Consider the following 22,248-nt stretch of genomic DNA (forward strand, 5'->3'; position numbering starts at 1 on the left):
CTTTCCAAAAGAAAGTTATGCCTTTTTTTTTTCGGGGCAGGGGGTGGGGTAGGGCTTGAAACGGGGAAGGGCTGCCCTCTGCACATAGATGATGTACAACTGTCCATCCATCGTGTATTGCCTTTCCAAAAGGCACTATGGTATATACTGTGATCCCTTCTCCATGTGTGATCTTTTCCTAGGCACATACACTATGAATCACTACAGGTCAATGGTCACTGAAGCTCGCTCTTCTGGTGAGTATGGGGCTGATTCAGGTGCAGGTGGAGCCTTGACTAAGCCTGAGGCTGGATGGATCTAGGCTTTAGAGAAGGGGAGGTGCAGGAGTCCTGTGGCACATCATCATCACACATGCCAGAACACGGGTGTTTCTCCAGTTAAATTGAAAGTAGAGGCTGTTGTACTATGCCAGGGGTCTGGCACTATGCACAAATAATTGGAAACAAGCCCTCATTTGCTGATTATGTGTGTTTGTTTGGGGTTTTTTAAAATTTTAAACTAGGCAAAAACTACTCCAAGGATTGTGCTCTATTCCTTGTACAGTTGTTGCAGTCAAACATACGTCTCCTGTTCAGAGGCCTAGAAGAAAATCTAGCTTTCTTGAGCATCTTCAGGCTGGTGGTCTGCTCTTCATCTCCTTTTCACTGACCTAGATGTTTTGCTGGTGGGACTGTCCTTCCCTTTTTGCCCTCCCGCTCTGGGCTCTCCTGGGTCAGGCCCATCCACTTGCTAGCGGCAGGAGCTGACACCCGCACCTCATCTGTGCTTGTTCTAGCTCTGTGCAGCGGGACTGAGAGCGACCCAGGCGCTCAAGGAGGCCAGAGCTTGTGTGCTAAGCCTCGGAATAAGAGACGCCTCTGAATAATTTGTCTCTTGCCCTAAGGCCCAGCACAAAATGCTTCATTGCCGCTATGCTTCTGTCAGTCAGGTCTGCCCCACGCTGGCACGAGCACGGCTGAGGGGGGGCTCCGGCAGCTGTGGACCAGGGAGCCTGGAGCGGGGAAGGTGCAGGGGAAGGCTGCCCCCTGGACCAGGTGGACTGGCCCAGAGGAGAGAAAGGAGTGGCCTGAGGCAGGGAGCTGCAGCTGGGAGATGGTGTTACCCATCCGCCCACCCAGCCCCAGCCTGCCCCACTGCATTTGTGCCTCAAGCTTCCTACATCCCAGGATAGCTGCTTCCTCAGCCACCAGCCAGCACGCGAGTTCCCGCCCGTAGCCGGGCCTGGGCCATGGGGGCACCCTGTACGCCCTGGGCCCTGACCTGTCAGCCAGCCCCCATCAGGGGTGCCTCTTTGTGCCAGCGCCCCGGACATGCACTGGCGCAGGTACCGCAGGGAGGCCCCGCTTCTCCACGGGCCGGAGGGGCTGCATAGGAGGAAGAGGAACATCAGGGCTACGATGACCCGTGCTCCCCCTGTTCCCAGGGCGACCTCCATCCCAGAGTGCCCGGGTGGCACCTGCAGCTGCCCCAGGCCAGAGTCCAGCTCCTCCTCTCTACACAGCCCCGGCTGCCTGAGCCCTTGGGACGTCCAACTCCTCTGTAGGGCTGACCAAAGCCCACCTGCCTGCTGTTCTCATCCCCTTACTCCAGCCTCCTCTTCCTTTCCCCAGCCCCTGGGACTATTTGCCTGTTCATTTTATGGAGGGGAATCTGGGAGTCCCTGCAGCTTTGCAGACTGCCCCTTGGTCCTGCCTGGTGCTACACACAGTCACATGAGGGCAAAAATGCCATTGTCCTTTCTGCATAAAGCTGAGCCAGCAGCTACACCTTCTGTCAAATCCATCATTGGTAATGGCAGTGGGGAAAGAACGAATGGACAGGAAGGCTGTGGGGTAAGAAGGGTATGTGGGGCGGCGGGTTATAGGATGGATGTTTAGGCCTACAGGGATTTAGGAAGGTGCCCAATAGTTGGGTAGCAATCATGGGAGTAGTCTAGTAGTGAGTGGCTGAGTAGTAGTTTAAATAACGCAGGAAATGAAAGGTATAAAGCAGTTTTGGGAGCGAAGGGGCATTAGACCAAAGGACTGCTGCACTACTGGAATACACCCCTGCATATCCCAGCAAGAACCTAAACAGTCTGATCAATGGAGCAGGGAGCAGAGCTCACTGGCAAGGTAGCTAGTGCAGCGGTTCTCAGACTTTTCTCCTGGTAGGTCCAATGGGCAGTGCCTGGTCCATCCACAAGCCAGCGGTCCTGATCCAGAACCTGGGGCAGGTGGGGTGGGCCCTGCCCAGCCATGCAGAGAGGGTTAGGGGGCAAGTGTGGTCCCAATCTGGCCCAGCTTCAATCCAGCTGCAGACAGGAGGGGGTGTGGCCCAGTCCTGATCCAAATGTGGAAGGGAGAGAATGTGGCCCGGCCCCAATCTAGCTGCAGGAGGGGGAGTGGCTTGGGCCTGATCCAGCTACAGTGTGGCAGTAGGAGGTGGGACCCCACTGCATGGGGCCTGGGGTTTGGAAATTTTGCAGGGGGGCATGACCATATTAATTGCCTCCATTCCCCTGCCACCATATTTCCTGACCCATGGGGAGCTCCACAGGCCAGAGATTGAACACCCATGAACGTATTTTTTTAGGTTAAAAGTGTATTCTGTCTGCTATATAAACCTACGTGAGTGAAGGGAAAACTGCTTCTTGAGCATTCTTTGTCTCAGCCTGATAGTTCCCTGATCCCAGGGTTTGGGATGGCAGTGGTAGCTGGTGTCCTTCAAATCCCCTAAAACAGCGATTCTCGGCCACAGCACCCTAGGTGCCTTGAGAGCTGTTCAGGGGTGCCACAGGGTGCCATGCCATGTGAGCATTATTAGGTGCGCAAACATGAATCATAAGATTAATCCAGAGGTTTTAAATAGGAATAGAAAATACTTTTAAAGCAGTGGGAAATCCTGCTCATGCAAACGCAAATGCAGTTGTGGCGGCATAAATGGGAAATCTCGTGTCATGTACAAATGGCCCATGCCGTTACATTCTGCCTTGTTAGGGGCTTTCTGAATTTCTTGCTACAGAAGTATTCCTCTATTTTCTCTAGTCAAAAAATGAGTGAAAACTGAGATGAAAGCTGGCATTTTCCGAGGTTGGCCTGGAGTCTAAAGCAGTTGAGGACCACTGCTCTGAAACTTCCACACAGCAGTTTGTTCACTTGCAGAGCCAGGCCTGGAAAATAGAGATCTAAAATGAACAGGCGAACTGGTCCATTTGGTGACTGTCACAAATGACACTGCCAGTGTGGCCTTTGCCCACTTCTTTTATTAGATAACTTGGTATCATATGTGTATAACCTTCCAGACATGAATACTCCTTGGGAGTCATCCCCTCACATGCAGAGTTTTTTAAACCAGTGCAGAAAGGGCTGAGGATATAGCAGTTGCTTCTGAAAGGCTTGGTCCTCTTTTGATCTAGGTAGGAATAGTTCTTGAGACTGGTCCAGTGCTATCATCTACCTTAGACAATGTCACAAAACAACCAGAGAAGGCTCATTCCTTAACCCTTCTGTGAGCACCTATAGGAAAAATGTCAACTAACGAGTTTTGGGGATGTAATCCCGTCAGCTAAGTGGAACAGTCATTTGAAAACTGGGAAGAGAGAATCCTATGCAATAGGATGAATTAAATGATGCTAAAGCATCTGATGCTTAATTTAGAGTGGTGATTCAGATTATTAATGAAGTGCCTCCATTAGCTTTCTGGGACCTGGCCTTAGCACAGCCTTCTGAACACATCAGGTTAGTCAAGGTCTGGAATTTGTTTTGTTTCTTAAAAAGCTATAATGTGAGAAATATTGTAATTATTTTTAGGAATATAAATCAACGTCTGCTTTAGTTGAGCAGAGTTCTTTGATGGGGGGGAGGATCTGGGAATGAGATGTGCATTTCTGAGCCATGCCGAGAATCCAAACACAGGGATGCGAGTTGTTGGACAGGGGAAGCCAACCAGCCGTTCAGAGGGATTTGCTCACGTTCTTTTTTTAGGCAAATTTCTTTTGCCAATACTGGCCAGTGGGATACTGACATCACATGCTGGGATGCCTGAGGGTGACCAGAAAATGAAGCAAACCTAGACAGAAACTTCAACAGCCTATAAATGAACGTCAACATACAGGTAAAACAAAATAAGACTATCATTCATTTTCTTCTAACAATTAATCTGGACATTTAGCTTCTCTCACTGATGCCTGAAACACTTTACTAACAGTGATCTGCTTGCCTGTTTACAAAAACACCCAGATGTTGTTATTGCATGTTGAACTCGAATATGGAGGATATTGTACTGCTGGAATATGCTGATGGAAATGCATGCTTTGAACCTTGATTTCCTAGGTGAGAACACTGAAGTCCACAGCTGAGCACTCAGGCAGGCTCTCAAATACGCAGTGTGAGTGCTAAGTAGGCACTAGTAATCACAGACTGAAGTCCCAATATAGTTGCCCAAGTTGGGAAACTATGCTCGAAGCTTAGATGTTATAATGGACTGATCTTAGAACAAACTAACACGGACTAATGTTCAGTATGAACCAGATCGGGACTACCTCAGAGAGGGTCTGTTAGGCTTTGTTTCTGATAACTAATGACAACTAATTTTTAAATAACAGATGCTGGACTTGTAATGCCCTGGTAGGTGTTCCACGACTAGATAGTCCAAGCATATGATAAAAGTAAACCACAGGTTTGTTTTTCCTACTAGCATTTTTCTATAGCTTGGATTCATGTTAAAAGCTGATTAAGGGAGTAAGGAAGAAGTCGAGGAGAAGCACTCCTAATAACTCCTCCATCTCAAAGCTGTGCCCTTTAAAAAAGAGGTAATCTTCACTGAGGTTTTGTCACACGGCCACCACTTTACCCATACAGGTAAACTATGGTTGCCCAAACCTCATTCTGTCCTCTGCACTTAAAGTTCTTATGGAGACTGAAATTTCTTCATCTGAAGAATACTCGAGTTCTCCTGAAAGCTTTGGATGATCCCTGAGAAATTTAGGTAAGAGTTTACCAGTACTGATGATACTTTCTTTCCTGCGCTCCTGTAAGAAGGAAGCAGGAGTAGAGTGGTCTATATTAGTTAAATTGGAAACCAATCCTATTTGGTGAAAAATAGTTTTTTGTTTCATAATAAGATTTAAAAACATTGCTGAGATGTTTAGGCTGAGATGCTTTTAGGCTGGGATGAAAAGCTGGTTTTGTAACAGAACCTTGTCTTTTTCATCTCTAAAATCTTTTAATAATAATCTGCACCGTTGCTCGTTTTTGCAGGGCATGTTTCTTATTGTGCAAATGAGCAGTCTGTTGTATGAGATCTAGGTCACTCCCCATTTCAGGCCAAGGTGTCTGCCTGGAGACGGATGCTGGTATCTAACAAAGCAAACCTGTTTTCTCTTCTCAGAGACCTTTGCTCTGGGAAACTGAGGGTGGATTATTTTTGCTCAAAAAAGAGCTTTTTGAGCAACCTGGAATACATACACAGGTAAGTTCCACCAACAAACAGTCCTTTGTGGCACTGGGCCTCAGTGTTGTAATAGTTTGAAGGCAAAACCAGTCATTTTTGGAAACTGGTCATCCAGGCTCAGAGGGATCTGGAGGCTTTTTGCCATAATAATAATAAGTGGAGGCTACCAACTTTTTCTGGAAGGGGAAAACAGTGATTTGGGAACAGTCTAAAGCATTTCTGGTTTTTGAACAACAGCGCTTTAGTCTTGCTGGGGTTCGGCATGAACCAGCTGCCCTCATCCATGAGCTGATTTCCCATAGGCATCTTGACAACAAGCCTAATGAGTGTATTAAGCAAATTTCGTAAAGTTTGCCATAGTGGACCCAGGCTAATGTATTTAAAATAGTTATTCTAGATTGCCCCCATGGAAAGGTGATCCTTTCTGTCATTTCTGTGTGTTGCATTTGACAGGAAACAATCATTTGAAGGCATCTTTTTTAAATCAGGAAGCATTGTCTAGGCATCAGATTTACTTGTGTAAATATTGTAATGGTGATTTTTTTTTTTTTTAAGCAGCTTGAAAATAGGAGCTTGAAGGAGGCAGAGCTAGGTACAGCGTACACCAGTAAGTTTCCTTTGCCTAGGAAGTTGCTCCATCATTGGATGTACACACACAGTCCTGCAGACACAGGGACTTCCCTTTATGTCAGGTACGAGTCAAAGGTGAGGGGCCGTTTACTTCCACAGGCTCCAGGCTCCCCTTCTGAGCCCTCTCCCTTATGCTCTGCTGGCTCCACCACTTTGCAGTTCCCAGCTTTATGTTAACGCATTCTGAACTGTGATGGGTATTTTCACTGTCCACCTCCATCCCTCCTGCCAATGTGCTCTCCTTCTAGGCAGGGTATTACATTACTAACTGCCTCTAATCCAAGGGTGGGGAAAATGCGACCCGGGGACCGGATGTGGCCCACCAGGCCATTCTATCCAACCCGCGGGGCCCCTAAAAATGTAGAAAATTAATATTTATCTGCCCTGGCTGCCTGTCATGCGGCCCCCGATGGCTTGCCAAAACTAAGTAAGCAGCCCTTTGCCCAAAATAATTGCCCACCCCCGCTCTAATCAGTCTTATGTCCAAACCATGCTGGTTTCTTGGTTGACATTGCAGTATGTTGTTTCTGTGTTGATTTTTTCTTATGTTTACTAAGGCAAAGTATTTTTTAATTAGAGTAAAGACACTGTTAAACTAGCTAGTAGCATCATGGATCATTATCATCACCATCCCATCTAACATTTCTCTAGTCTACACATGGAGCAGAGGCACCTCAGGGGGTGACTGGGACCGTTCTCTAGCTCAGTGCCATAAGTGTCCAACCCCATGACCAGCTCTGTGGGTCTTGTGTTGCAGCAGTGTTGCCTAAAAGTCATTCCAGCAGAGCCGCACAATAATAATGACTATGAGTTAATGCAGTTCATCATCCAGGGAAAATGAATCGCATCCAAAATCAGTGGTGATGCTAAATCTGTGAAAGTCAAAAGGGCACTGATGTTAAATATAAGGGCATTCTTGAACTATGGAGCTTATAAGGCCTTCAGAGCGCCAAAAGGAATACATACGTATAAAGCAACAGGGAAGCTGGAAAGCCAAGCTGTAACTAGTCTGATGAAAGGGCAACCTTCAAGAAGTTACTCAAACGAAACAAATGTTAGAGAGTTGAGAGTTAGTTATGAAGTCAGCAAGAGGGTACAGACACTGCAACAAGACAAATGCAAGAGGGAAATTAAAAGTGGATAGGAGGGACTCAAAAGACAGTTAGCCAAAAGCATCAAAACTAATCTGACTGAAGTAGACTGTGGAAAAAGGATTAGCCACCAGGCAGTGCTCAAATACAAATTCTCCCAGGAACAGGTCTTCCTGTGACTTGCTCATCTTTTGTTTTAGGTGTCTCAGTGGTCCCAGAATACAGGCCTCAGTAACCCGAGGCCCGGCAAGCGAGTCAGAACAGCTACACAACTTCCAGAATCTCAGAACATCCTTTGCAGTCTCCGCCAGCAACTCTTCTTTCTATGCTCGCAGTACTTGAACTGCAGTGAGGTTGCAGGGTTTCTAGATTTGACCCATGTTTAAAAATCCATTGAGCAAAATCCTGTAGGTTCAATATTAATAGAACTGTTTTTATTAGCAATTTTCGGTACAAATTCAGCTCTATTATTTTAGCATTCATTCAGGGTGCTGTATTTGTCTTGTTTTCTGACTTCCTCCTACGGCACTTTGGCCCTTATTTGCTTAAAACTTTGCTGGTACTTATGAGAAGTGTGAAGTTCTTTTTTCTTGTTGTGCTACTTGCTGCAAAACAAATCCCACTGGTATCGGAGACTTGTAAGAAAGGTTTTTTGCACTTTAAAAAATAAATGATATACCTTTTATAATTTGTTTTTCTCTATGTTCAAAATATTAGCTTCAGTACTGTATGTTTACTTCCCTGGAATACACTTGCAAATAGCAACTTCCAACATTTCCTGTAAACAGATTGCAATACTGTTCAAAATGTGTGATTATTAATCAAGAAATCACCTTGGTAATTTAAACTTTGCAGATAGGTGATTAAAACAGGTCATGAGTAATTCTTGAGGAGTAAAACAGGTAATGATGAGTAAATCTGGTTGAGGAGAATAATTTATTTTCAAGTCAAGAAGTTGCAAACAGTAAAAATATACCAAAAGTAGCTGGGTGACTTTCTCTTAACTTAATAGGAGGGAGCATAAACTAAATGTGCTAGAAATTATGACGCTGTGTGGTTAGTATCCCCAGTGACATGTATGTGCAAAAGGTGCTTATGTGTGAAAAAGGAATTCACTGTAGTTCATGTAGCTGGAGCATCCAAATAAAAACTGCTTGGCATTAAATACCATTCCAAACTTAAAAGCGAGAGCTTGTTAGTGGAATATATAGTCTCATCTATACTTACTTTGCTGCTGAATAGAAGCCATTCTGTTTTCTGGCAGGAAAATAAAGTTAATCTCTCAGGCTGCGGTGATTTATTTGATACTTCAAGCCTGTCATTTTTGAATTAACAGTACAAATGTAAAGGTCTTTCTGAATCAAGAAGTCCTGTCTGATCTGACAACCCTATATAGACACTAGAACTGTACCCCTCACTGTAGAATAGTGATTCTCAACCAGGCGCCACGAGATCTCTTCAAGGGTGCCATGCAAGGCGAGCACTTGTAGGTGTGCAAACATGATTCACAAGATAAACCTGAAGATTTCAGATAGGAATCCACAGTGTTAAAAACATCCTGCCTTGTTACAGTCTTTCTGCGTTCTTTACAATTTTATTATTATTTTTCTGTAGTCAAAAAAATCAGTGAAAACTGAGAACTGGCATTTTCCAAGGGGCGCCCCAAAGTCTATCAAGAGTTGCCTCGAGTATAAAAAGGTTGAGAACCACGGTTGTAGCATTTTACGCAGTCTAACTGAGATCAGCAAACTCATTTCATAAAGAGACTGCTTGCGACAGTTGTTAAAAAACCTAGGGAGAGAGAGGCTTAAGGTACCAGCCTGGGGCATAAGAAACCTGGCTTCAAGTCTGCAGTCTGCGGCAGGCTTCCTTTATGAGTCATGCTGTGCCTCAGTCCCTCATCTGTAAAATGGGGAAAATAGCACTTGACAACTTCCCCGAGAGGTGGGAGGGCTAAAGATTGTGAGGCACCTACATACTATGTTAATAGGGGACAGATATACTTCAATTTAGCTGTTGCTGGCGATGGTAACAGTGGGGATTTTTTAAAAGGTTAGGACCGATAGATGTTGGTCCCCTGGGAAACTGAGCCTAAATCCATAACATGGTATGATGCAGCTAGCTGGAAAACTAGTGCAGAAAGCACTTCCATTGTGCTTTTTTGCAACCATATGCTCCAGGTTAGAAGGCAAGATTTTAATGGCCATTTTTGGAGGGCCTGGCATTTTATTTGAGGTAGCAGGACTGCATAAAAAGCTCTCCTTGAATGAGCCCTACTCTGCTTAAAGCCTTGCCGAGCCTCCGGAGCTAACGCGCTCGGAGGGTTGCAAAATGATTACACGACTTGACAGCAACATCATTTGGAGGTGCATAACAACCAATAAGAGAGCAGTTGTCAGAAAACAACTCTGCAAGGAGCCAATTGCAATTCAGCAGCTGTTCACCGGGCAGCGAATAGGACTTCAGCTGGCAATGGATATGCCCCTTTTTTTGGATCTGTGCTGAAAGGAAGTTGAGAGGGGCAGCCAATGAAAATCAGCATTTTATTCCGCCAGTGAGAGGCTCTGTTACTGCGGGACCTGACAGAGACCTCTTGTCACTGCTGTGCCAGCAGCATTCCTCCAGATATGTTCATGCAGGAGCTGGAGTCGGAGCACAATAATCACCAGCCTGTTTGTGACTCACTTCCCAGGGACAGCAATGCCCATCTAAATGCTCTGTGCGAAGCAGGGCAAGTATGTCGCTCTGCCTGCCCCGCGATGATCTGCAGCCTGTAGGGAAAGTGCCCAGATCATTTGGGTCCCGTCTCTTGTTCAGCGGCACTGCCAACGCTGCCTGCCCAGCAGACCTGGTTAGGAGAGCCAGAGGGATGGTGGTTGTTACGGGGCAGAACAAAGTGAGTGGCAAGCCGGACGATGCCATGTCGAGCTCAGATGCAGAGGATGATTTCCAAGATCCTGCCACGCCTACCGCGACCGAGGCAGGGCAGTCGCTGCCGCTGCTACCTCAGCAGGTAAGGGCTTGGGGGCTTCTTCTCTTCTGAGCCGATAAGGAGCTTTCGTTTGAGTTTGCGCTGTTCGGGACCTGGGGATTATAGTATTTCTCATGGTGAAGCCTTGAAGAGCTTCCAGTTTAGTTTCCTTTGCTAGCCGGCTTGTGGGATGAAACCGAGCTCTTCCTCTTGGGTTTGAAAGCCTTCTCCGCGTTGCTTTAGAAATCTAAGCCTCCCCTTTCCCTTCCCAACCCACTTTAGGATTTATTAAACACCAGTAGGAAGCACCCTAGTACCACTGCAGCTCCCGTAGGAGAAGAAAGTGTCCATCAGATGCTGCCGAGCCTGCCACAGACTGCAGTGCAACTATGTTGGTTTTCATCTTGAAGCCAGTGGAGCAGCATCTGCTTGAAAATGGGTTTGATTTTGCCCCGAGGATTGCCGATTCTGTGGCTTTCCAAAGAACCGTAACTGAGCATTAATGCTTTAATTTTACTTTTGCTATGAAAGCTGTCCTAATGAATGAGAGCGTGAAAGGCAACCTGAAAAGGAGTATAAATATTTCCAATAACTTTAAAAACAGGGAGGGTGGGAGGGGGGATGTTCTGTGTATGACTGACTTAAAATTCACCATTGTGTGGTATAACGGGGAAGAGGGCTTAAGGTAGACTTACTAGACCACTGTGGAAGGCCATCTAGAAAATACAAAGTAGGGATCAAATATGAAATGACATTATTTCTCCTCTTGTTGTTGCCATCTCTGCTACCGTTTGCATCATGTTTGTGATTTCAGTATCCTCCATGATCCTCTCTTCCCCACTCTTCCGCACTCAGATTTTTGCTACATTTTGTCACTTCTTTAAAAGCTCTCCTGTCCCCTGTGTCTTGGCTGCTGTCATCTCTGTTGTCTTGCCAAAAAGTAAAAATGTGAAGAATCCCTGTTCCCTCTTCATGACTAGCTTTCTTTGCAATCCTTTGAAAGTCTGCTGCTAAAAAAATCACCTTTCTGGCTTGCTGTATTAATTACCCTTCCTAAATAAATCCTGTCATTGTCCTCCCGTTCTTTTTCCGTACAACTTCAAAATCCTAATTGTGGCCCTTTAAACTCGCTGCCATTCGCCCTTGTTCATGCCACATTTTGGTTGAGATGGTCACCTTCTTCCTGAAGATTTGACTCTCTCCGTGTTCTTCCATTCTTCATAAGCTTTCAAGACAGGTCATCCTGTCTGTGTTTATGATTGTTATCCCGTGCACGGTAGAGAGTTTGATCTGCTAAATGGGGAGGGAGGAGGAGGGGTCTTGGCATGTACACATTTGCGTAGCACCACCGAATAATTTTCAAATGGTGATATGATTGCTTTTTCAGTTCCCTGAAGTTATTCCACTTAATGTAGGAGGCATGTATTTCACTACCAGGCTGTCAACCTTAAGACGGTATGAGGACACCATGTTGGCTGCTATGTTTAGTGGAAGGCACTATATTCCAACAGATGCTGAAGGCAGATACTTTATTGACAGAGATGGAACTTACTTTGGGTATGTGCATTGTCCTTACTAGAAATATGTTGAAACTGTTACTGAGAAAGGAAACATTAATTAAAAAAACAATACAAAAAAGAAAAATTGAGGGTGAATTTGCATCCCTCTAATTCAATCTCATTTTGAAGGTTGTTTTTTGGCAGACTCACATGATTAACTAGCAAACAGAGTTTTGGAAACTTCCTTCAGAAAGCAAACTTCAGAGTACACCACAGTCCAAACCACCTCTTTGTTTCATTACTAACAGCTATAGCCAGCTTTACAAAGGGAAAAAAATCATTTTTGGTTCTCAGCAAAAGTATGTACATACGGTGTTCTTCTCTGCGGGGACTTGCATTCCCTAACATGTAAAAGACAAGCTGTTGGACAGCATGACTCAGAAAAAAAATTTCTGTCCTTTTTTGTGATTGTTTTTCCTAATGTAATTTTTGCTCTACAAAGGGTGGAGCCGTGATGTTTATTAGGCTTCTTTGACAAGGTCCCCTCTCAGCCGTTATCATTTTCAGTGTTTAATAGGATAGCTGTGGACATTGGAACAAATGTAACGTAGTGGCAGCTGTGCAGCCAGTTGTGGGAAGAAAATATGCAACGCAGAAGTTGTCCAACTAATTTAGTAGTTTGACTTCAATCTGAAATATTCTTGTTTGCTAGAACTTTTGGATAATATTACAAAATTTCCCTCTCTCTTCATTTTGCCTCTTTTTCTCATACCCACATGTTGTTAGCCTGGATTGCACATTGCTTCTCTAAATTCTGGTTCATCTAAATGTAGGCAGGCTGATTAACATTATATATGGCTCAGATATCATGCTGTCTTTCAAGCCGGCAGGTGTTTATCCATATTCAAAACTGCCAGATTGCTTCCAAATTAGACCATGTAATTAGAAATTTGACTCAGCTCTAATTTATAAGGTGTTTCCAAAAAGCAGGAGATTAGAGTGAAATCTGTGCTTCTAATGGGATGTCATTTTCCAAGAAATATGGTACAAAATGTACTTGGCTTGATGACTGTAAGTGAACCATCCACTCCTTAGGACCTGGAGAAAACAAAGTGTTAGGCACCTTTTGTTGTCTTTAAAAGACATATTTACTTACCGTGGGTGGCAAAACAGCGCAAGGCTCACAGCATGTGTTTAAACTACTGATCTCTGACAATGCTATATTTACAGCTCTGCACTGTTATAATCCTTCTGAAGGCCTAAAATTGTATAGCAGTCTTTCAATTAATTATTTTGCCCATGATGCTACTGATGCTTAGTCATTTTTGGTGTCTGTGGGACTGCTAAAACTGAGAAGCACTGCTGTCAGTAGTATGTGTTTGCAGGCTTAGGCCATTGCTTTTCAAATGTGTCTTTGGCATTCTGACCTCATTTCTAAAATAAGACCTGATTTGCCCAGGGGTTCTCCTCATCTCGTCAGCTAAGAAGGACGTAATCCTTTTCAAAGCCAGTCAGTGACTTTTCTTGATCTACCACCAAATCCAAAATACAGGAAGGAAGAATTTCCTGGCATGATTACCCTATTGTATTTGCAAATGAGCAGTTCTTGCCATTTGGCATTTGTGAAGTGTCTGCTGTTGAAACCACCTTTTAGGAAACTGACTTTATTGTGATATTTGTAGTACATATTCAAAATGTTGACGTGCCCTAAAATCAAGCAAGTTCTTTTATACTTTATCCACTATATTATAAAGAAAAGTGTCCTTAATAACTGTTCTTTGTTAGGGGGCATACGGTCACTAACCAAATATATTTGTTAGTGTTTGTGAAATGTGTTTTCCATCAAAATGTTCTTCTTTAAACCACTTGAAACAGTGGCATTCAAAAGAAATGTCTGTCCTGTATCAAAATAAATGTTGGTGCACAGATATGTACTTATATGCTTGGACCCTGCAGAGATCCTCTCTGGGATCACTCAGCTGGAGGCCCGCTGATATCAGTGGGCATCTGGGTGGGCACAGAGGGCCAATCAACATGGCCTTCTGGGAAAATCAGGGGTTAACTGATTATAGTGATAATTACTATGCTGGCACATGTTTACAAGAGACTGTAATCTGTATCCTGTTCCATGTTGGATGGTCAAAACCTCATGAACAAGTTTCTTGGTATTTTCAAGTGACACTTTTTCAGTGTCATAGACATCGAATTTCCCAATCAAAGGCTCAGAAATGGCAAAGGACGTTTAATACGTGTATTTGGAAATACAGTTCACAGTTCTTTCAAATACTTTCTGAGCTGCAGGATTGCTGCCCCAAATAAAATGAACACTTGACCAGGATTGCAGGGTTGTTGTTTTTTTTTTTCATTTTTGAAAACATGTTATCATATAGCATTTTCTCGCCTTGTTTAGAGACATACTGAACTTTCTGCGATCGGGTGATCTACCGTCAAGAGAACGAGTGAGGTCAGTTTACAAGGAAGCACAATATTATTCTATTGGGCCATTGCTAGACAATCTAGAGGATGTCCAGCCTCTTAAAGGAGAAAAAGTTAGACAAGCTTTCCTGGGCTTAATGCCATATTACAAAGGTAAGCAAAGGATACAGTATTTTTCTATTTTACAGTTTGTTGTACAAGTAGTCTAAGTAAGGCTCCAACATAATTCATGATGATGGGGAATTTTTCAGTGTATTTGAGCAGGGGGCAGCATCAAGCCATAAAGGAAGAGCCAGAAACTGTTCCTTTGAATCTGCACTGGTTCTCTTGAATTTTGCATCTAATTCCTTGGGCCTGAGGCCGTGTATTTAAAGAGCTGTAAAGATCAAATCGTCCAAGTTTTTGGGGCATTAGTAATATCATTATGTCTTGCATTGTTTCTTGTATGCGCATAAAGATCCTTATCAGAATGCTGCTTATATTAAAAAATAATGCATTGCCTGATGAACCTTGACTTGCAGAGAATAATGCCATACATATGTCTTTGACTGGAAGACCAGAAGATAGGAGTTTCTTGGTACAGTGTTCCTTTACTCATTCCTAAATTTGAATTTTGGTCATATGATTGAAGCACTACAATGAAGTTTTCCAATAGTAGGTTGTGATTAATCAGAACTTAAGAAAGACATATATGTATATAGCAAGGGCACTACGTTCTCAAGACAGCTGTGGGTATCTTATTACAGTACTAGACTGTATCTAGCTACAAATAACCTTTGAACATATCTGCTAAATATTTCTAGCACTGTATACAGAATAATTTATTCAGTTTGATTGCATCTGAAAATATTGTGCTGTTTCTCAGAGGACTTACCCTGGTTTAATTTCAATCTTTTTATGTGTGTGATTGTTTAGAACACTTGGAGCGGATAATTGAAATTGCTAAACTTCGAGCCATGCAGAGAAAAGCAAGATTTGCAAAGTTGAAGGTCTGTGTTTTCAAGGAAGAAATGCCCATCACTCCGTACGAATGTCCACTTTTCAACTCTCTACGTTTTGAAAGAAGTGATAGCGAGTCAAAACTATTTGAACATCACTGTGAAGTGGATGTATCTTTTGGCCCCTGGGAAGCTGTAGCTGATGTTTATGACCTTCTCCACTGTATTGTGACAGACCTTTCAGACAGGGGAATTACCGTGGATCATCAGTGCATTGGGGTGTGTGATAAACATCTGATAAACCATTATTACTGCAAGCGTCCTATCTATGAATTCAAGATTACTTGGTGGTGAGTTGTTCTCCCTAGAAGGTGCAAAAAAAGCTACCTAATAGACAATAATGGCTTTGAATATATTTTTGCAACATGTCTCTGGAAATGCATTGCTGGTGACCTGCACTGGACTTCTCCTGCCGGCATGTTAGCTAATGCATAGCTGCTCAGCACATAGGGACCCCATTACATGAAGCACCAGCCTGAAACAGGACTGTTGGCTCAGGTATCGCAACTAGGCACAAAGTCAGATTGCCACATAAAAATGTGCCATTGATACCTTCCAAACGATGTCTCCATGCTTGCTGTTTTTTTTATGACCACACAGCTGGAAAAGAAGATTAACTTTTACTTCCATTAGCGTAAAGTCGTGGGTGCTAGTAAAACTAGGGCCACTTGAAAGCATGCGTATGTGGCTTCATTTTTATCCTTTCATGTAATATTTTAGTCATCCTTCATCTGTCTCCGAAGCCAAAATATCACTGACACGAAGACGTGAAAACTCAGATACAGCAGAAAAAATGTTGAAACGAATAATTGTGTGTATGTTAAAGTTGGTTATGACTGTTTATTAAGCTGTACTTTGGATTTCTAAAAGTTATTTATAATATGCTTTATAAGTCAGCATTTTGATTAATTTATTTTAATTCCTATGATCCAAAGGACATTTAACGAATTTGGATGACATTCCTTCAGTTATTTAGGGATAATTGTGCCTGTTCATAGCCTTAGGAACGATAACTGTTTACAGTACCGGCAAAAAAGAGGACGTGATATATGAAGGTAATCATTTGCAAAGGCTTTGCGAATATGAGATAATGTTATAGTTATTCTCCAAATAGCAGAGGTAAAAGGAACATCAAAGTATAAATGTACTCTGTTCTTGACTTTTAAAAAAATTCTTGGTATTCTTATTGTGGAGCTGGAGATAAATAATGAGACTTCACAAATCCCCAAAAGAATTTTCAAGATAATTGATGATCATCCCTGTTTTGTTTGTTGCAGCTTTTTTTTAATTGTTTTAACCTTTGTAATTCTTCCTTTAAACATTTTTCCATTATCTATTAGGTAATATATCTTTGTAGCAGATTTCTTTTCATATTGAAGGAGATGTGATGGCAGGATCATTTTTCTTCCCAGGCACTGAAAATCAAAATTCAGAAATTTGCAAATCTCGCACTTGAAAGCCCAGTTATTTCATTACATCCAAAATGAAAGAATATGTTTAAATACCAGGACATTTTACTGTAGGGAGGAGTTTCTTAAGTCATTTCAGTTCTTTTAGAAAGACACTTGAGCCAAATTTAAAACTTAATCTTGGGGGAAAAATAAATTGTATATTTCCTCCGTGTTGCATTCCATTGCATGAATTCAACTTTTGACCAAAAGGCAACTTTCTATTAAGGCAACTTATATTTAACTTGCTTATCAGTGATCAAGAATCTCAGTAAGACTGAGTTAGGGCATTTTGAATGTAGCAGTAAGGATTTCTGTGCACAATGTGTCTTGGAAAAAATGTTTTGAAGGAAATAATATTTTCTGTATTGATTAAACCCTCATCCACACTTTTACATATTAGATTTAGGAGTTTATGATACATCCTAAATTTAAAATGCTGTTCTTCAGGAGCTCACAAGTTATATTCCTGTAAAGGAGCATTTTAAAAAGGAACACAATCAAATGCTGAGCTTATGACCAGAATTTAGATTCTGAAAAAGAAGCAGAAGACAATGATCTTTGTATTTTAAGTTGGTTGACACTTTTTTTTTTTTTTTAAGTAGTCTTAATATTTTTACCGGTCACTAGGTGAGTACATGAGACCAATGTGTACATGGGCCAGGCTAGTCTGGAAACAGCCAAGAAAATTAACCAAGGTCATTTCATTAAGTAGAGTAAAGACTTATACATGAGGTCTCCACTTCTGTTGGTTCCTCAGCTTTGCATTTTTTTTCCAAAAGAAGGGACCCTTAAGCTGTAGACTGAACTTTCTAAAATAGATTCCAGCTGGTCCAAAATGGAAGGTTTCTGCAGCTTTGATATCACATATTGTGAAAGTGATTGGGCTCAAGATTTTTAGCAGCGCTTAATACAATGACTAAAGATAGAAGAAGACTACAGTTTTGCTGAAGAGTTCAGTGATTTTTGCCACTGTTTACACACCCATGGGATGTGGCTGCAGTTTGAATGCCACCGCTTACACACGCATGGGATGTGACTGAAATAATCCCTCGTACAGTGATTTAAAAGCAAGTTTGGGGGTTCAACTGCATTAGAATCACTTTTCAGCAGTTACATGACAGAAGGTCTGATGACAAGTTGGCTCTTTCTGATCCTGTGTTTTACAACCTGGTTTGTTTGCTAGTGAATTTTATGACAACTTATTCTGGTTGGCTGTCTTAAAAATGGTCAGAAGGAAGAATCAAGATGTTCTATTTTGCATTTATTTAACACTCTTAAATAACTTGATCTTCTGTGAGATATAGAAAAAATAAGTGCAATTTAAGGAAAACCCACAAATATGAGCCATCATGCTTTCACTATTAGCACACATTCTATATCTTAGGACTTCATTTATGAGAGGCAACAATACTGCTATTGACTAGACTTGTTCTGAACATCTTTTTTTTTTTTACATTGATTTTAGATGTTACTGCCTATTGTGTGTTCAATTTCTGACAAAAATTGAGAAGAGTTGTGCAGGAGGATGTCATGAGAGTATATTCTAATAACTTTATTTACTTGTGGTTTCTTGGCACATGGCATCACCTTTTTCAAATTCTAAATCTGCAAAGTAATTCAGCACCGAGCCCCCATGTATAAGAATGTTTTATATGTAAGAATTGGCTGGTTATATTATGGGGGCAAAGAAGTCTCTTTCAGTGGAGATATTTTAATGCAGGGGTGTCAAACTCACCTGGCCCTGTGGACCTGAGGCTAGTCCACAGGCCAGATCGGACCCCTGAACCCTGGATGTTCCCCTCCTACACCCCCATCCCCAACCCAGTCAGATCCAATGCACGTGGTATTTGCTCTGGTTGGTCTTGGACCTGCTGAGTGCCACCAGGCACCATGTGCAGCACTGGTCCCGACTGGCTGGAGCAGGCACCAGTGTGGTGCAGATCCTAGAGACGCTGGGGTGAGTGCCCACGTGGCATATCACCCAGGCTCTGCTCACAGGTCCAGGTCATTCATACCCAGGGACAGCACTAGGGACCACCTAACAGGGCTTTGTGGGCTATATGTTTGACATCCCTGTTTGTCCCAAGAGGTGGGTTACTCTCCTTGTCTGTGGGAACTGTCTGTGAAAAATATTTAAAATATTTAGCTCTTATTAGTGATTGCTATCAGAGAAGCTTACAACCACTGACTGTTATTTGGCCCCAGCAGTCTTTCCTGCCCAGACCAAGGGGGCTGGACCTGATGATCTCACAAAGTCCCTTCCAGCCCTAAACTGTGAATCTTAATTCTTGCAACAGCCTTTCTATCTAAAGATAGGGCAATTGAAGCGGGTAGGTTCAAGGACTTGTCCATGGCCACAACTGGTCATTCTCAGATCACATTCAACAGGTCCTGGTTCCCCAACCTACTGGTCAAATCACCAGATGATTCTTGTTTTATTTAAAAAGCTTGTGTGCAACAACATGAGCTGAAATCTTAACCACTGACTTTCTTAAGTAATAATATTGATCCAAGTTTAAAGAACAGTGTTAAAGAAGATACGTTGGCAGAAACTGAACATCCTGTCCCATAGTACTTGCTTGATTTGCCAGTGTAGCGCTTGACTGTAGTTCATATATGTTTCTACTTCTCAGTCTCAGAAGAGTTGGGTGAATGGCATAAAAAAGATCTGAATTATTGGCTCTAATTAGGTTAACACTGACACATGAAAATGATTGCAGCCATTTGACAGGGGAAATGCTTTTATAGCAGTTCTCTCCTGTGTTGGGAGAGGAACCAAGAGGGAGGTTTTAAAACAACCATAAAACTACTTGGAGAAATATAGCTGCTGTATCTGTGCAATAGACCTCGGTCGAGAAAAAAAGTTTGAGACTGAAGAGGTAAAGCTTGAGAGACAAATAGGGAACGACTGTATAACAAAACTGTGGCAATTCCAGTTTTTATTGTGCAGTAAGTTGTCTGTGAATCTTAAATGTGGAGAACTCTTGAAGAATGTAAATCTACCATAAGCTTCAGCATTAAGCTCCCTGATGTTTTACAGTCTACACTGAGGTTTCCTCTAGCTAATTCCTCTTAGATGAATAGAATATGATGAAGATGTTCAACAAATAAAATGTGCAACCCCTTTCTGGCTTCTTAGCAAGTCCCCAAAGAGGAGCTAACCAGGTACTTCGTAATCTAATTGAAAAGCTCATCATGAATCTTTACTGAAACTGGGAATTGGTGGAATGAGGCAGTCAGCATGGGCAGTTGGCCAAGGCAGGTCTTTGAAGGGAAGAGGCAGTGCTTCCTGTTCGTGGAATGCACTAATGTGTGCGATGACTCGGTCTGACTGGCCCTTATGGCAGTTTCAGCGCACGCTTCGCTAACTTCAGAAGAGTCAGCAACATCTAAAATGATTTCTAAAGACTTGCTGTATTAAACACTAATAACTTTTGGGGGCCAAAGCATCGTGACTTGGTGTCCTATGCAAGTCAGAGCACAAATATGGTGGTACTGTTTACAGTTTTAATCCATTTGAATGCCTCCTGAGCTAATCTCCCTGATTGCTGTTTCTGTTGAGCACCTCTTCTCCCCCCAGCTGTATGCTTCCATGGAAGCCGTTCCAGTGTTTTTAGTGTGCTCTTTTTATTATCATTATAAAACCATTAGGATGTGTTAACTTCAGAATTTATTCCCTCATGAAATGAGGATTTCCTGCTTTTTTTTCCTTGTTTTCCAGCTATAACTTAGCTGCCAGGTTATATAAGGCATAAGGAAATCAAGTGACTAGCCTGAGAATACAAGATGAGGTAATGATCCTGACAATTCTTCCCACCCCCCAACTTACTCTTTGATCTTTAAACTACAGAGCTTACTTGGATGCTCTGTGGGCAGGATGTGTTAAGACTGCATGCAGGAATTTCACACGTGGGGCAAAAAGGAGGAGTACCCAGTCCGCACATAAAATATCCCTGGAAGTTACAGGCCGACAGCTGTCACTTCATATAGACACTGACATTCTCATTAGTTGCTAAGATGTCCCTGAGGCAAACAGTGCTTTCTTCTTATGTCTTTTACTCGGTTCCTCCTCCTTTCACTTGTATTGTTTTCCTGTAGAGCATTATTTAAAAAAAAAAAATCCATTTATAGTTGTTGTTTTAAGTAATGCCATGTATTCAGCCCGTGGTGCCTATCTGTGCTTTTAGTTTCTGAGGATATCATTGATGATTCAAGGAGTCTGAGGACAACATCATGTCGGTATGCCTCTCTAGTCGCATCTTCAGATCACACTAAGCACGGTGGTCAATCAGGAATTCTTGGCCTCATCCAGCAATAGCCAAAGTGCCATCGGTGAAATTCTCATGCCAAAGCTGAAGGGTTGCAGCCGACAGAGACTTTAATTTCTTATGCTCTGGTTTTGTGAGAGGCAAAGACATTTCCATCATACCTTCTTGTGAAGTCTGTCAATTGGTCTGGTCTCAGCGGCAAAAGGCTTGGCTACTTCAGGTTGTCTCCCCCTGCTTGCTACTGACCGTTCTTTCTGTTGCAAGGCCACACAGGTTCGCCAGGTGGTAAAACTGGAGTGGGCTATTGAATTGTATTCACTGACGCAGGGCAATATCTGAGGAGGCAAATAGTAGCTCCTCCTCCTGGCCTGTGATTCAGCCATAGTTGCCAGAGTTAAGGATGGGTTGGAAGAACTCCAGGCTACATCCTGTGCTTTGCATTCCTGCCCTTTGCACGTGGCAAAATGCATGTGTGGGATCATGAAGCTGATCAGGGAGGGATCAGGGCAGGGATTCAGAGCACAGCCTCTGTGACAGACCTTTCACAGAAACTGACAACTCTCTTTGTTTTAGTAACTCTTGAGAACAATCTTTGGACACTTTCTGTCTTAAGACATAGTTGGCAGTACTGAACCTTGCAATTATGCTGACTTGTATAGTTATTTGTGGCTTTAAACCATTTTGTAATGTGCTTTTCGTTGTTTCCCTCTACTTCAGAGTGGATCTGAGGGAGTCTTGTGTTTTTTCAGTATGTAAACTATTTAAAATTCAAACAAATGTGCAAGTTTGTTTCTCTTTCTCTGAATAAGCTGTCTCAGCTGAGAACTATGAATTGCAATTTATTTATGTATATATGTCTCCAACTGGATGCAGATTTCCAGAACAATGGTCCCCAGTCACTTTACTTGTACAGATTTAGTATGAGTTTATGACTAGTTTCACTGTGACTTTATAAGTGGTTTTTATTTTGTCAAGTTATACATTGTATATGTCTCCAGACATTGTTCCTTCATGTCTTGTGGGGAGGTGGGGGACATACAATCCTTGGCCCTAGTGATTGGGTATTGGAATGATTCCAAATTTGTATTATTTTATATTGTTTTATGATTAAACAAGTTGATGATCAATGTTAATTTAACACAGTGGATTCTGTAGCATCCTGTGTCTTACTACACAAGGCTTTTAAATTCCAGGTAAACTGGTTAATGTATGTATTTTTATTTGAAACATGTGAAAGGTAACATTTTATGTATTAAAGTCTCAGTGCTGTGAAATAAATTATTAAAATGGTATTGGTTTTGATCATCTGAACGGTGTAACTGGGCACCAAAAACTCTGCCACAACTTCAAGTGCACTTTCAGGAGCAAGTGAAGGAAGAATTCAAAAATTAGTCTCAGGTTTTATTGACAGTCGTGGCAGACATTGCTCCGCAAAAATTCAAGCGACATCACATTCACAGCTCTGGGTCAC

At 42.5% G+C, this 22,248-nt stretch overlaps 1 protein-coding gene across 3 annotated transcripts; it reads left to right on the top strand.

Annotated features, from left to right (window-relative positions):
• Positions 1–92: 92 nt before the first annotated feature.
• On the top strand, positions 93–22,061 carry KCTD7 (potassium channel tetramerization domain containing 7). 3 transcript variants are annotated; one of them, XM_090025918.1, is made up of 7 exons: positions 93–4,095; positions 5,371–5,451; positions 5,989–6,125; positions 7,355–10,167; positions 11,513–11,682; positions 14,035–14,213; positions 14,976–22,061. In XM_090025918.1, the coding sequence occupies exons 4-7, from the start codon at positions 9,892–9,894 to the stop codon at positions 15,350–15,352; spliced, it is 1,002 nt and encodes a 333-aa protein (XP_089882044.1). In that variant the 5' UTR covers positions 93–4,095; positions 5,371–5,451; positions 5,989–6,125; positions 7,355–9,891; the 3' UTR covers positions 15,353–22,061. The 3 variants fall into 3 exon arrangements, with proteins under 3 accessions (XP_089882044.1, XP_089882043.1, XP_089882047.1); XM_090025917.1 differs by having other exon boundaries at positions 5,992–6,125; XM_090025921.1 differs by lacking the exons at positions 93–4,095; positions 5,371–5,451; positions 5,989–6,125 and having other exon boundaries at positions 6,356–10,167.
• The last annotated feature ends 187 nt before the right edge of the window (positions 22,062–22,248 follow it).

Source organism: Crocodylus siamensis, chromosome 13 (assembly GCF_052110815.1).
Source record: "Crocodylus siamensis isolate JL-2025a chromosome 13, ASM5211081v1, whole genome shotgun sequence".
In the NCBI taxonomy this organism is placed as follows: Eukaryota; Metazoa; Chordata; order Crocodylia; family Crocodylidae; genus Crocodylus; species Crocodylus siamensis.